Below are 14,506 nucleotides of genomic sequence, written 5' to 3'. Positions count from 1 at the left end.
CCACTGTATAAGCTCTTAACATGAAGATCTGAGAAAACTCTGGGGAGTTGAATCTTCGATTTATAATGTAGCGCACAGGCATACATCATTCATCATTCTTCTCATCCTCTTGCTTTTTTTTATCCGTTTAACATTTATTTGCTCTTCTTTCTGCCACATTTTAGACTGAATGTTCATTTAGATGGAAAGGACTTGGACATATTGATCTAGTTTAGATAGCTATTGTAGGCCATAAATATGAAAGTGTTTTCCTCTGTTATGGTGGAGGATTAAAGGGATATTTGTTCAAGATTGAGGTTCAGGTTGTTTAGTGCCTACAGTAGTCACATCTGGGATAACTGTGACAGCATTTTGATGGACCCCTCACCTGAATCAGCTCAGCTCATGGTTTTTTAACTCACATCTCCCCCCTGTGAGCGGGAAATAAAAAGCACAATAAATAATTCACTGCTCACATGCATTTTGCATGAACAGTCCCATCGCTCATCAGAGAGGTGTAGAGAGTGGAGGTAAAGCGTTGGTTCCTCTGGGCGCTTTCTGATCTAATAAACATTGTTAGTTGAACACACTGATGTCTGTTTGGGGTAATTACAGACTGATGTTCAGCAGCTGCCTTGGTCTGGTCTTGTGTATCCTCCTTCACGCTTCACGCCACGTATGATCATGTTATGCTCATTTTCATCCTCTGCAGTTCAAAGTCATGTCTGTTGACCTTTACACCTTTCACTCATTTTCAGCTCACATCTCTCCATCTTCATCTCCATTTTCTCCAGTCTCCTGTCGTTCCTTCACTTCTTCTTTCTTCATGCGTCTCTGTGTCTCCCACCTTCACAGGTACGTTTCGTCAGCTGCCCTAATGCCGCATTAAGTTCTATTTCTACTTTGTGTGCTTGTTTTTGAGACATGGAGCTCAAACCATAATGTTGCTGGCTGAAAAAAGTAGCAAATAAGTGAGAGAAATAAAACTATTGCGGCTAAGTACCTATTGTGTGTGTAATGCAGGTGTTTTGACACTTTAGTAGTTGCAGAAAAATGATAAACAGTGCACGACTCACCTCATCACAATAATGTTGTATTTATTATCATTTTTGTAGATTACCCATAGAGGGACGTGTTATGTTTGTGCTGTTGCCAGCTTTGTGACGCTCAGGAGTCACTGAATGAAGTTGGCAGTGCCTCAGTGTAAACTGTTTATTTCCCCGAGCTATGCCTTTGCAATGATTTCCGGAACTGAGAGGACTATTCTACACAACGACTTCTCCAAAACAGCCATTTTAATGCACTTTTTATATGCTTTTCTTAAGGTCGTGTGACTCGCATTGGATTTATTGCAAAAAATATGTGTGAGTTGGGAAAAATCTTTTACATCAGACTCCCAGTGTTGGTTCTAAACAGGATGTTTTGGAATATTTTTTGTTGGTTTTAGTTTTTCCCACCTGGCCTCATAAATTGTGTAAAACAGTGCCGACAGCAAAATGCAGCTGTGGATTTACCAACATCAACACGAAAAAGCAACAAAAATCAAAGTAAGGAGAAGCAAAAATAACTGTATATATTCTGCATATTCTGTCTCTCAAGAAAACTTGAATTACTCTGTCAACAAAAAAAGAAATAGCATGCTTAAAGATAAAAACTATAAATACCAAAAAACCTTTTAGTAGCATATACAAATCACGTAAACCTTGAAGTCAAGTGAATGTATGATTTATGGAAACAAATATGTTAAGTGAACAGATCTCCGCACATGTGCACACCTTTGTGATTAGTCAAACATACAATACAGAAATTAGGATTTGTATAAACTCCTAAGACTCATATTCAGAGAAAAAACATAAGTATGATCAGTACTGTGTTTAAAAAAAGAAGCAGAGTTAACAAAAAATAAATAAAGGCAGAGGTCAAGATGATTTTGCTCGCTTGCAGAAAAACAGAAATTTGAGTTTAATGTGTAGCAGAAGATTTAATTTTTTGGTTTAAGAAAGCATGTAAAGTTTTAAGAGCTGTACAATAAACCTATGTATATGCACTACCATTCAAAAGTATAGGGGTCACTTAGAAATGTTCTTATTTTTGAAAGAAAAGCAATTTTTTCAGTGAAGATAACATTAAATTAATCAGAAATACAGTCTAGATGTTGTTAATGTGGTAAATAACTATTCTAGCTGGAAACAACTGATTTTTAATGGAATATCTCCATAGGGGTACAGAGGAACATTTCCAGCAACCATCACTCCTGTGTTCTAATGCTACATTGTGTTAGCTAATGGTGTTGAATGGCTAACTGATGATTAGAAAACTTTTGTGCAATTATGTCAGCACATGAATAAAAGTGTGAGCTTTCATGGAAAACATGAAATGGTCTGAGTGACCTCAAACTTTTGAACAGTACTGTATATACCTTTAAGACTGAATGCAACAAGATTCACTGAAACAGTGTGTTTCATTTACTTTTTCAGTGCTCTGACGCCTGCAAAGAGTTCTTGAAAGTTGTGCTTTAGATAACTTGACAAAATGAGTGAGGAGAGCAATACTGAAAGCACAGCAGTTACTTGGAGAAACCCCAGTGAGGTAAAGGATTCAGACCTGGATTGGCTATCCAAGACTCATGGCATATGTCCACAGGAGCAGTCATTTCTCTTTCCATTCATTGTTTTTGTAAGCAGGGGTGCAGATGATTCCGGTCATGTCATATTAGCTGCTCCTCATTTGCATAAAGTTGAGATTTAGCTTATTGTAACCAAATCAGGATCATCCAGCAAAACTTGCTACCTCAGCGAAGTCACGAAAAACTTGTAAGCTCACCGTTGTCGATCTAAAATTCAGACAGATTTAGCAGCTGTAGATGTTTCAAAAACTTATTTTAGTGAATTATCTTTCAGGAGAAAGTTTCCAAATGTTTGTTCAGCTGAAAAATCCAGGAGCAGAGAACCCACAAGTGAATCGTTCATCCAATTTTTGCACAGTTGAAGGGGAGTGTGTAGGAGACAGACGGCAGCAGGCAATGGAAGCTATTTTGTATTAATACGCCAGTACTAATTCCCTGAAGTGTTTGAAAGTAAGACAGGAAATGTTTGTCCAAGAATGACGACATGCACTCATGTTGCATCCGACTTTAAAGGGAGAAGCGAGCAAAGGTGGTAGCCGACCTTAAAGACATCTGCATGAATACATTGCAGAAGATCTTAATTTAGAGATCTTCACGTTTCCCATGTTATTTTAATGTGCTTATGTACACTATTGTTCAAAAGTTTGGGGTCACCCAGAGAATTTCATGTTTTTCATGAAAGCTCACACTTTTATTCTTGTGCTAACATAATTGCACAAGAGTTTTCTAACCATCAATTAGCCTTCCAACACCATTAGCTAACACAATGTAGCATTAGAACACAGGAGTGATGGTTGCTGGAAATGTTCCTCTGTACCTCTATGGAGATATTCTATTAAAACTCAGCTGTTTCCATCTAGAATAGTCATTTACCACATTAGTAATGTCTAGACTGTATTTCTGATTAGTTTATGTTATCTTTATTGAAAAAACTGCTTTTCTTTGAAAAATAACATTTCTAAGTGACCCAGGACTTGAACGGTAGTGTACAGAGCTTGGAAAAAGTAGCATTTGTGTTGTAGACAAACAAAATCATGCAACAGAGTTCAGCTTTCCTTGTTCTAATGTTCAGCATATGATTGTCACACTGTGGCTTTACATGTCTGATAGTTTACATGTCAGCCATGTACAAAATCTGATTGGATCTGTATTGATTTTCTCAGGCACTGCTCTGCTACAGAAAGAAGTCTTGTTGAGTTATCCAGCTTACACACAACTGTTAGCTACTGTACGTGAACGTGCACACAGATGGGCTTCAAAGGAGAAACAAGTTTTGAGAAGAGACATGGAGGATAAAGGCTAATTTCGGTGTCACTTAAACTTCAATGTCACAACAGATAAGTTATCTGGTCTGCCTGAGAGCCATCTAGTGGGATATAATCTGGTGGAATTAGCATTTAAAGCATTATTGTATAGCCACAATGCAAAGACTGTGAAGTGCGAAAAAATATTTAAGGCATCTTTTTTGTCTGGAGGTGAAAAGCTAAAGCTGCAGTAATGGACATTTTGGTTTTTTGCTGTTTTAATTTTGAATTTCTGGCTCTATGAGGACATGTGGTTCTCTACTTTAACAACATTGCCTACATTTCAGCCAAAATGCATAAAGGTTTTCTGCAAATGCAGACTTAAATATGCAGTTGAAATACTTGCAGATATACTTAAAGGCCTGGCCGATTATCAGGCTGATGTTTGGCATTTTTCCGATTATTGTTATATGTATTTTTATTGACCGATCATTGATAAAGGAAGTTCACTACTTCAGCTCTGATGCAGCCTCCTCTCTCTGTCTTTTGTCACTCTGTGGTCTCAGAAATCTCTCCAAAGCAGAAATGGCAAAAACTGAACACAAGCCATTGCAGCAAACCAGGAAATTCGCTTCTCTTATAGTGGATAAAGCTACGCTAAGAGCTAGCAGCTAAATTTGAAGGCAGCCACAGATTAACCTGGAAATAATGAGTCTGGAAAACTATAGTTAATAAAGCTTTACAATCTAGATGTCAGTGGGCAGTAAAAGTGACAGAACAGGGAAAGATTTAGAAAAATACAGAACATCAGACCGAATTGCAGAAGACAAACAGATCAATCTCAGTTGATCCAACGTCAACAGACGACAACGTCCTAATTTAATCACTCCTGTTTCTGTTTTACAGATTCAATTATAGTCCCCTTTATTAATGAAGAGGCCAAGTTATGAATGACAGGTTTTCTGCTATCACAAGCTGTTAGAATATAGAATGTATACCAGTTCCAAATATCGGTCATTGGATTTTCTTAATTACCAATAATCAGCTTCAGTATCGGCCCTGGAAAACGGTCAATCAATTAGTCCCTACTTTCTATATCTATGTGAGTAGTTTGAAGGAATGTGTCCCGGCGTGATTGGCTTAGTTCAAATCAGTTCCTTGCTGTCTGTGGTGTTTCCCTGATCTGATGTGACCCAGCACTGATCCCCAACATCCTGCTAAATCAGCCGATCACTTGTAATCTGCTCTTTTTCAATTGTTGCTATGAGTGTGTGTGTGTGTGTGTGTGTGTGTGTGTGTGTGTGTGTGTGTGTGTGTGTGTGTGTGTGTGTGTGTGTGTGTGTGTGTTTCTCCTGTCAGATGGAGTTTTAAAGCCACCAGGGTCTCTGATAATCTGCCTCCATGCTCAGAGGGGGTTTTCGTGTTGCCTGCTCTGCTTTGTGTAGCAGAAGACGAGGCTGTAGGCAGCAGATAGGGAGCGCCTCGTCATATGAGGAGGCCTGCGGAGGGTGACGGTGGTCCTGCTTCTGCGACCGTCAAACAGATGGCAAACAGAGACTCACAGAACATGGCCTAGATTCACACATGCTCCGTCCTCGGCTCTTCCTCTCGCTTGTTTTTGTTCGGCCGCATCACCGGCGGTAACATCACATTTTCTCCGTTAGATATTTGTGGATTTTTTTTTAAATATTTTTTCTCGCATCTCTTCTGTTTCTTTTTTTTTTATTGCTGTCTCTTAGCCTCCCAGATTAAATGTGCGTTGGTTGTGCCTGTGGACGAAACGGTCGCCTAGCAACCAGCTGATGAGAGCAGCCTTGAGGCCTGCAGTGATGTCAGTCTGAGTCGGGGGAGGGGTGTGTGTGTGTGTGTGTGTGTGTGTGTGTGTGTGTGTGTGTGTGTGTGTGTGTGTGTGTGTGTGTGTGTGTGTGTGTGTGTGTGTGTGTGTACATGTGTGTGATAGATGGAGCGAGAGGATGGCAGGCCTAACCCTCAGCAGAGTTCAACATCATCTCACGCAGGTCACGTGCCGCGCTGCTTTAGTAGGCCACAGTTATGTAACCCGAGCTGGTCTCTGCGAGTGTGTGTGTGCGCACATTCAGGCTGCTATAAATAAAGCGTATGCATGCCAGTGACCCTGTGTGCGTGAGCCGGCGTGTGCTAGAAGGAAGCAGGGAGTCATGCCATTGGTGGGCGTGTCGAAGGCGAGGTCTCCCACCGCTGATATCAATAGCACCGCATCACTGAGCGTCGTCCCTGCGCTGGACTGAAGGACACGTGCTAACGTCGCTTATGAGTGTATGTGTGGGCCTCCGCTGTGTAAGTGGCTCTGTGGTACGCTCGCAGAATGTGAGCACTCTGCACCCCGCCGACAGTCCACGTTCAGCTGCATCATTTAAAACTCCACGTCAGGGCTTTTTTTATTCATGACATCTTTCTTTCAAATAGAAAGACAGTTTTATCTCGACAGCCTCAAAAGTTTAGCAGAAGTTCACACTCGTAGCTCAAGAGCTTGATTTTTTTTTCAAGCCATGTGTTCATTAGTTCATGTTCATTTCTTCTGTTTTTCAAGGTGTTAATCTGAGCTTTCGTTTTTCAGCAGAATCTCCTCCTTCCTCGTTATCTGTCTGCAGCCCTCAATCATATCCACATAGCCTCCTGTTTTTTTGCTCCTGCCACAGTTTTCCTCACTGTGGCCACATTTTTCACTGCAATATGAAGTCCTGTACTTCTATGGAAGCAGCACAACCACAGCTAAAATGTAGAGAGGTCGACGATGTGTTCTGTGCAGTATCATGCACATGTAATGCCATAACCACATTAGAATAAGAAAATGCTGGATTTTTTTGATTATTTATTTGAGAAAACAAGATTTTTTTATGTTACCAATACTGGGGTGGGGGGAGGAAATACTCTGCATGCTGTTGATATTTTACTATTTTTGTTTGCAATTTTTATACTTTCATTAGAGCTGCACATCAGCTCTAAAAGGATGTTTCACCTTGCTGAATGTGTCCTCCAACAACTTGCTGACAACTTCCTCCTGTTTTTGAGTCATTTGAAGTTGTTGATCCAATGTTTTATTTTGCTCTCAGTCTCTCTTGTTGTCTCCTATCTGCTACACTGCCTGCAGTTCAACTGAAAACTGAATTTTTGACAACTGTTGGTCATAGCCAAGTCAGGCATGGCTTCTCAATTGCACCAAATTTTAGGGATTTTTCCAGAATCTGGTGCAAATTCCTCGTCTTTGGCAGATTTTCAAATGTGCCGCAAAAAAAAAAAAAATTGCCATTTTGAAGAAACATTACAATTTTAAGCTTTTTTTTGGTTCACATGTCACACAGTTCATTCAAGGACTGTGGGAGACTTGAAAATCGAGCCATTTAGTCTGTTGAAAAATGTAGATTAAGGTGATTTTGATTAAATCTCTCATTTTTAAGCTTAGATTTGGTTGATTTTTCTGCTGCTATAAAGTTGAAAATGCAAAAGTTCGGTCTGTTTTTACAGCTTCTGGCTGATAACTTGTCAATTTTTCTTTTAAAGACAGCATACCATTCAAACCTATCAGGAGACTTTTGAGATTCATAGGGTCAAATAATCACCTGTCTTTCCACCAGCTGCAAAACATCTTCACATTACAGGATAGATTATCACAAAACTTGCTTCAAGCTTAACTGAACTGCAGTAACTTTGGTGACGATTTTTCCCTGAATTCCATCATCAGTTCAAATTTCTACCATTTTTCAGAACTTGATGTCATTAAAGACTCTTTAGGTCACTTTCAGATCTTTGAAGATAAATTCTGTGTAGATAAAGACTGTATTGACATGTGTATGTTTAAATATTCTGTCAGTTGCTTGAGAGAAATTCATAGCGTTGCGCCGGCCTCTTTTGTTATATATGACTCTGTAGCTGCAAGAAATGGTAATAAGGTCAGAGAAGCTAAACGAGGCGCTGTGCTAATTAGTCTTAATAGGCAATTACATACTTTTTTTAATAGATGATCAGGATTAGAGGGGCTTTAAACTGATCTCAGGTGGAGTATTTTTATGCATCGCTGCTGTTATTGCATTAAAAACAAATACAGTGACCCAGAGGTGAGAGATTGAGCAGAATGGATGGCAGTGATTCCTGAAGCTGTGATGTTCTAACATGCATTCTCATTTTCACTGTGTTTGTGTTGCTTCATGCTGTTTATCATGTCTAACGTTGTCCTCTGTCTCCATGTCATCCATCCGACACGTCCTCTCGTGGAAAAGCTGGTGTTGAAAAGTGACGACTGTAAGTTTTTGCACCGAGCAACAGGGCTTTTGGTAACAATGGCCCAGTTTGTTTTTTGGCAGAACAGCCCCCGTTAGTCTCCCTCGCTTCCCCTCGGGCTGTTCCATATGTTACAAGGAGGAGAGAAAGATATCTAGGCTGCACCTCGCAATTGGTGGGAAAAGTCAGTTCGACGGCATGGAGGTCAGACTCGGCCTGTTTTCTGCCACTTGGCTCAGCTTTCTCGGCGAACCGTGTGTTGACAATTCAATTTATCAGGAGAGACCTCAACAGGGAACACGGTCCTGCGGGGAAGTCGAATTAAGACGGGCTCATTCTGCATGGATTGATGTGTGTGTGTGTGTGTGGTTTGTCGTGGTTTGGTGTGTCGAGGGGTGGGGAGGGGTACATCCATCATAACTCCATCTGGGGAGGCAGGTAATCCTACTTAATCATTTATGCATATACAAAACAAGCACACAATCCTGTGTTTTTGCTTGACGTGGTGAGATTTTTCTTAATAAGTGGCTCAAACTGAGCTGCAGCAACAATAAAATGAGTTTTATGCCCTCACAAGATTCATTTTCAGCCTAGTAGGTGAATGCTGAAGCCTCCTGTTTAAATTTGGCTTAATAGGCTTTTCAATTAGGTGCTACTCTGAATGCCTTGTCAGCGTTGGTACAGATTAAAAACAAATGTGTTGTTTCATTAGTTCTAAAGTCTTGATAACTTACTAAAACAGCTGAACACAAGTTCTTTATCAGAAGCAAACAAGAGAAATATGTGCATTTGTTTGGGAATATTTTCAGCACCATGTTTTCAGCATTAACTCACATTTGTTGCTTTAGTCAGTATTTCCAGTGAATATGTGGGATTTAGTCACAATATGTGATCATGGTAGAGCTGCAACTATTAATTACTTTACTCATTGATTAATGTGTTTATTGAGTTGATCAGTTGTTTGGTCCATAGAATGCCAGAATAAGGTGAAAAATCTCCATCAGTGTTTCTCAAAACCCAGGATGACAAATGTTTATGCATGTAAACCTTTTTTTTTCTCTCATAGAGAATGAAAGAAAACGGGAAATATTCACATTTATGTTTTTTTCTTTTTTTAATTATTTAATCAAGTTAATTTCAGCATTAATTTGAGTCAGTTTAAAGAGGTTTTCAAAGTCCGCCTGCACAGATTGGCCTTTGTACAATATTTTATGAAGTCTTTTGCTTTGGTTTATTGTTTCAACTCTGGTTTTGAAAGGTGCTGCAGAAGTAAAGTTTCTAATTAAAAAGTGTAATACTTGACAGCTAATTTAGTAATTAATCATTAAAGTTCATGGTAATGAGGGAACATGTATAAAATCTGAACAAATAAAATATATCAGGCGTTGAAAGTCACACATTAGAAGCATGTAGGATACATTCATTGTTGGTTTTTATGGGATTTACTGGCAGTAAAAAAAAAAATTTAAATCACCAAACTGCTTGAAACTTTCAATGGTGGAAAGTAATGTACAAACTATGGTACTTAATTACATTTTTATGTTACTTTTACTCCACTGCTGCTTTGAGGGAATTATTTTTACTTCACTTTATTTATCTGACAGCCTTCGAAATTTAGATTTTTGCACACAAAACGGATAAAAAAGGTTGGAAAATATGCTGTTTTGTAATTAATTTATCAACCAAACAGTGAACACCAGCACACAAACAGTTAACAGAAATTAGCACCATTTCTGGTAATAGTTTAGACCACTAGTGACCACATTTCTCACCGTTTTCAGAATTCTCATAAACCAAGCAGTCGATTAATGGAGAAAATAATCAGCAGAATAATCCAAAATGAAAACAATAATGAGTCCTAGATTAGCTGCACCAGCTGATTGATGCATGAGTAATCCTATTCTAATGATAGAACAGCAACAGAGACAGTTTTCTTCACTGAGAACTTTCACATGATCATTCCTCCATATTTTTTACTTAATTATCGTCAGTGTGAGTGTTTTGCAGTGTGGTATCAGTACTTTTACTCAAGTAAAAGATAGGAAAGCTTCCTTCACTACTGCCACTTGCATTTTTCTGAGTTTTGAATAATTTAAATCAACAATGGTTTTCTCCTGAAGAGATGAAACCAACAGACAAAGCCAGAAAAGAATCACTAAGTAACAAAACGGTGTTATTTGAGTAGCAAAACATTGCATTCTGTGTCTGGTAAACACCTCACAGCCTCACAGGTTTGTCTTATGAGCCTTGTAGGGATGAAAATCTGGCACAGCTTCAGTCTATTCCAGATGAGAGTAAAGATTTCAACTAGAAAAGGCAAATAGTAAGTTCTAACGACTGTCTGTTACAGAAAAGTTACCTTAGATTGGATTTGCTAACTCAAAAGCTGGTTTCATTGTCATGTTACTGTTTAAATAACGAGAAAAGTATGTAAATTAAGCTCCCCAGCTTTAATTCCTTCGCACTGCTTTGGATCCTAAGATGCTAAATCGACAAATTAAGCAACACTTCTTTGTTGATGGTGTAAATTTCTCTGAGGGAAAATGGCAGCTTCCCCCTCGCGCTATAAAGGCTATAAAAAGGTTAGAGTGGCTAACCTTCCCTCCCCGCGCTGCTGCTGTTGTACACATCCATCCATTAAGAGGCGATGTGTGGACCGAACGCTGCAGGCTTCCCTCGGGCTGCAGCTCACTCAGCATGCAGCGTCTTCCTCAGAAGCCTGCGGCCGCACTCACTCATTATTAAAGCTGCCGCACTAATTATTTCATAAGCACATAGTGAGCCATTATAGCAATTGAGAGGCCTAGAAAAATCCTTTACATGTTTATCCACATGTGAGGCCAAAAGGCTCAGCTGAGTCTAATGAAAAATGCTGTAAATATCAGCAGTTTGGCCCAAAACAAACCATTAAATTCCACCAGGTGACATTTGAGAAGAAGCTGAATTTAGCACCTGAGTGTTTATTAATCCTGTTTAAAAGAAATGGTAACTCAAACATGCTCAGTCTTTCTTGAAAAAACTAATAATTTGGTATATTGTACCATTTTCACAATAAAAAGCAAAATGTTATTGTTTTCAGATTACTAAATTACATTAATCATTTTAAAAAAAATCTTCATTTTAGTATTTATTCCGGTTTTATTTAACATGGGAAAGCTTCATTAAAAATCTCTAAAAAAGCAAAAGTGTCTTGGTCAAGACAAGCAGAAGCACAATGTGATATTAAAATGGAATTAGAATTTAATGAAGGTTAAGCGTGCCTTACAGTATCGTAAAATCACATTTGCATCCAAATGTGTCCGCCTCCAGTTCACATGAAGCTGCTTTGAATTCATTCACAGACAAAAATATGAATGAAATATGAATCAGAAGATGAGGAAAAATATAAATCTGTGCTTTCTTTGTCATTTTATCATAATGATAATAGATAATATTGGACTTTTTTCGACTTGTGTGTTTTGTCAGGTCATATATTGCACGACGAGTCAGTCCTTTCAATAATAAGAGTCACAAATCACCTATTTCTGATAAGTGTAGTTAAACAGCATAAACAACAGATCTAGAAATTCTCTTTAAAAATGTCTGGTTGACATTAAAACCAACAAATCTCCAGCTTCAACTGCTGCAGCTTAGTTCTAAACGTTTGCATACGGTGCCACCTTCTGTTCTCTTCCAGCATTACAACACTAAATCCTTACAGCAGTGACATATGATCTGTAGTTTTAGTGCTTTAGTTGTTTTTATAGCTGAAGAAACACACTCAGTTACTGTGACATGTTCATGGCCATTCCAGTTTTAAAAAATGTCTGTGTTTTTTTACACTTTATTCGTTATTACTCAACTTTTTAGTCACCTGTTTTGGAAGGAAGTACAAGCATTTGGTTTGAGCAAATGTCAGTATGGACTCACAGTTGCCATTGTGTCCTCTCAGCAGGATTATTGTACGATTTGTTTCAGTACCAGAGGACATTTTGACACACATGTACAATTAAGTTGTTTCTAAGCGTCTGGAACCACTGCTCCTCTGTGGCTGATTTACATTAGTCAACTATAACTGAAAACACAATCAATGTCATTAAATCATCATATTGCGGCTCATTTATTTACAAAAATAACAATGAAATACTCCCATCAAAAGGATTATATCCATATTATCTCTTGTTTCCCGTCAAATGTCTCGCACCCGACTTTAGAGCGACAGACAGCATTAAATGATGTCGACAGGCAGAAATAAGGGATTCAAATGAGCTTAATGTCTGTTGCAGCTCTTCTGGAGCTTTTCCAAAGTCTGACTTCCCCCGATAATGTTGTCAGCCTATCTCCAGTTGGGCTCAGAGAAAATCTGCATTACACACTGAGGATGCGGTGTTTAGGTGATGTGGGTGTTTACCAGGCAGGAAGCTTGTTGCACAAGGATGCACTGAGTTGCATCACAGAAAGTTTAGGATCCAGAGTTTGGGGTTTGACTTTTAAATGAAGGAGTATAAGCCTCTGCTGCTCTGCTTGTCACCAGTTTTTTTGATGTCTTTTTTCATGTTATTTAGCTGGAATAGTCCTTTGATTTGTGAATTCTATACTACTCATAATTCTGAGACAGTAGGGTTTTCATACGAACAATTTTATGGCACCGTTTCATAATTTATAACCTGTATTCAGTTGTTCACACTCACACTTATTTATCTCACCCAGAACTGTCTTCTCTGTTTTTAAGTTTATCTAAGTATCATATTGAAGTTAAAAATCAACCACAAGCCCATATGGTGCTACCAAGAAAAGTACTGCTTAGGAAATGAAGTATTTGAAAAGTTACATTTTAACAGATTTTGTAATTAAACAACTGACTTACCAGAAGGTTTCATACACATTTATTGATTCAATAAATTGCAGTGTTGTTTAACGTGCAAACAGCGTGTAGAAGTCTGATTACTGAAAGATGGCTGAAGATCCAAACTGTCGTCCATCTGCTTCATGTATATAAGTTGTCAATAACTGTATTTATTGAAAATCACTTCCACTAAACTCTGGTTGACTGGTTTTAAACATGCTCTTTACGAAAAATGAACTAGTGCTTAAATACTCATTTTCATCTTTAACCTCTGTTGAAATGCACGTGTGTTTTATTTTGGTGAGTGCTTTGACAGCAAAGAAATAAGAAAAGAGTCAAATTCCTTGTGTGTTTTCACATTTTGATTGTAAAATAAGCTCCTGCTCAGTCTCAGATCTACAAATTGGTTGGAGTCGGTGAGATAAAGCCTGGCATTTTTTGATCGTCTTTGTTGTTGTTGTTTGTTTCATCAGCAGCTCAGTCTGACCCTGACTAACCTTTCATTCCTCTCTGTTGCCCTCAGCCTCCCGCAGACGACTCAGGAATGCGTAACAACGCCGCCGCTGCTGCACTCACCTCCACGCCACCCAGCAGCCTCCCGTCACAGGCTCATCCCTGCAGCCCGCCGGACTCCGCCTCCTCCCTCACCCCCTTGTCCTCACTGCCTCCCTCGGTGTCGCCCACCCTCACGGACGTCTTCGGCCTGCCCACCCCGCCGATGGGCAGCGGCGGAGGCTACAGCCTGAGCTCCTCGTGCGGCGGCAGCGGCAGCTCGCGCTCTCCGTCGCCGCTCACACTGATGCAGGCGGTAGCGGCTTCGGGCAAACGTTCGCCTCAAGCCATGGAGCTGTGGAGCAAACACGACGTGGCAGACTGGCTGGAGAGCCTGAACCTGGGGAGCACAGGGACGCCTTCCTGGACAATGAGATCGAGGGCGCCCACCTGCCCTCGCTGCAGAAAGAGGACCTGATAGACCTCGGCGTGACAAGGGTGGGCCACCGCATGAACATCGAGAGGGCCCTCAAGCTGCTGCAGGACAGATAAGCCCCGAGGTGACAGGGTGGCGCGACCGGGGGAGAGGAGACGGGGTGTTACCATCACTTTACCAATCTCTTCATCAGACATAATTCAAGTCATGGAACGGGTAGGCTAAGTTTTGTCCGAGCTATATGCTGCCTCTTGCTTTTTGGTCCTCTCTTCATTCCTCCGTTGTCGCCCTCTATCCTTCACGTGCTCCGGTCCTTGTCCGCCCTCTCCTCCTTCCCACCGTCCCGAGCATCAGGGGATCATGGGACGTCTGGGAGGAGCTGCAGGGAGAGAGAGAATAGCTGCTATGTCACAATCACAGAGAGCAGAGGAGGCCAGTGTGAAGCGACTGTCCAGAAAACAGAGAACTCTGGAATAGTTTGTCCTCGAACTGGAACAAACACTCGTCTGGAGGTTTATTTCACATAAGACTTGTGCTCACCCAACTGCTTTGGAATACTAAATACTTTTTCCATACACCCCGGTGTGGGTGCATGAAGAACCAGCTGAGCTGGTCGTCTCCTTTTCTATCTTTGCTAGAGTTGTTCA

At 40.0% G+C, this 14,506-nt stretch overlaps 1 protein-coding gene across 1 annotated transcript in view; it reads left to right on the top strand.

Moving 5' to 3' along the window:
- Positions 1-14,015, top strand: part of LOC110958200 (SH3 and multiple ankyrin repeat domains protein 2) — a 329,760-nt gene extending 315,745 nt beyond the window's left edge. Inside the window, 2 exon segments of the mRNA XM_051937780.1 lie at positions 13,455-13,821; positions 13,824-14,015. Coding sequence (XP_051793740.1) covers positions 13,455-13,821; positions 13,824-13,975 — 519 coding nt within the window. The 3' untranslated portion in view covers positions 13,976-14,015.
- Positions 14,016-14,506: the final 491 nt, after the last annotated feature.

This window comes from Acanthochromis polyacanthus, chromosome 2 (genome assembly GCF_021347895.1).
Source record: "Acanthochromis polyacanthus isolate Apoly-LR-REF ecotype Palm Island chromosome 2, KAUST_Apoly_ChrSc, whole genome shotgun sequence".
Lineage (NCBI taxonomy): Eukaryota > Metazoa > Chordata > Actinopteri > Pomacentridae > Acanthochromis > Acanthochromis polyacanthus.
This window is presented reverse-complemented; position numbering and strand designations above follow the sequence as displayed.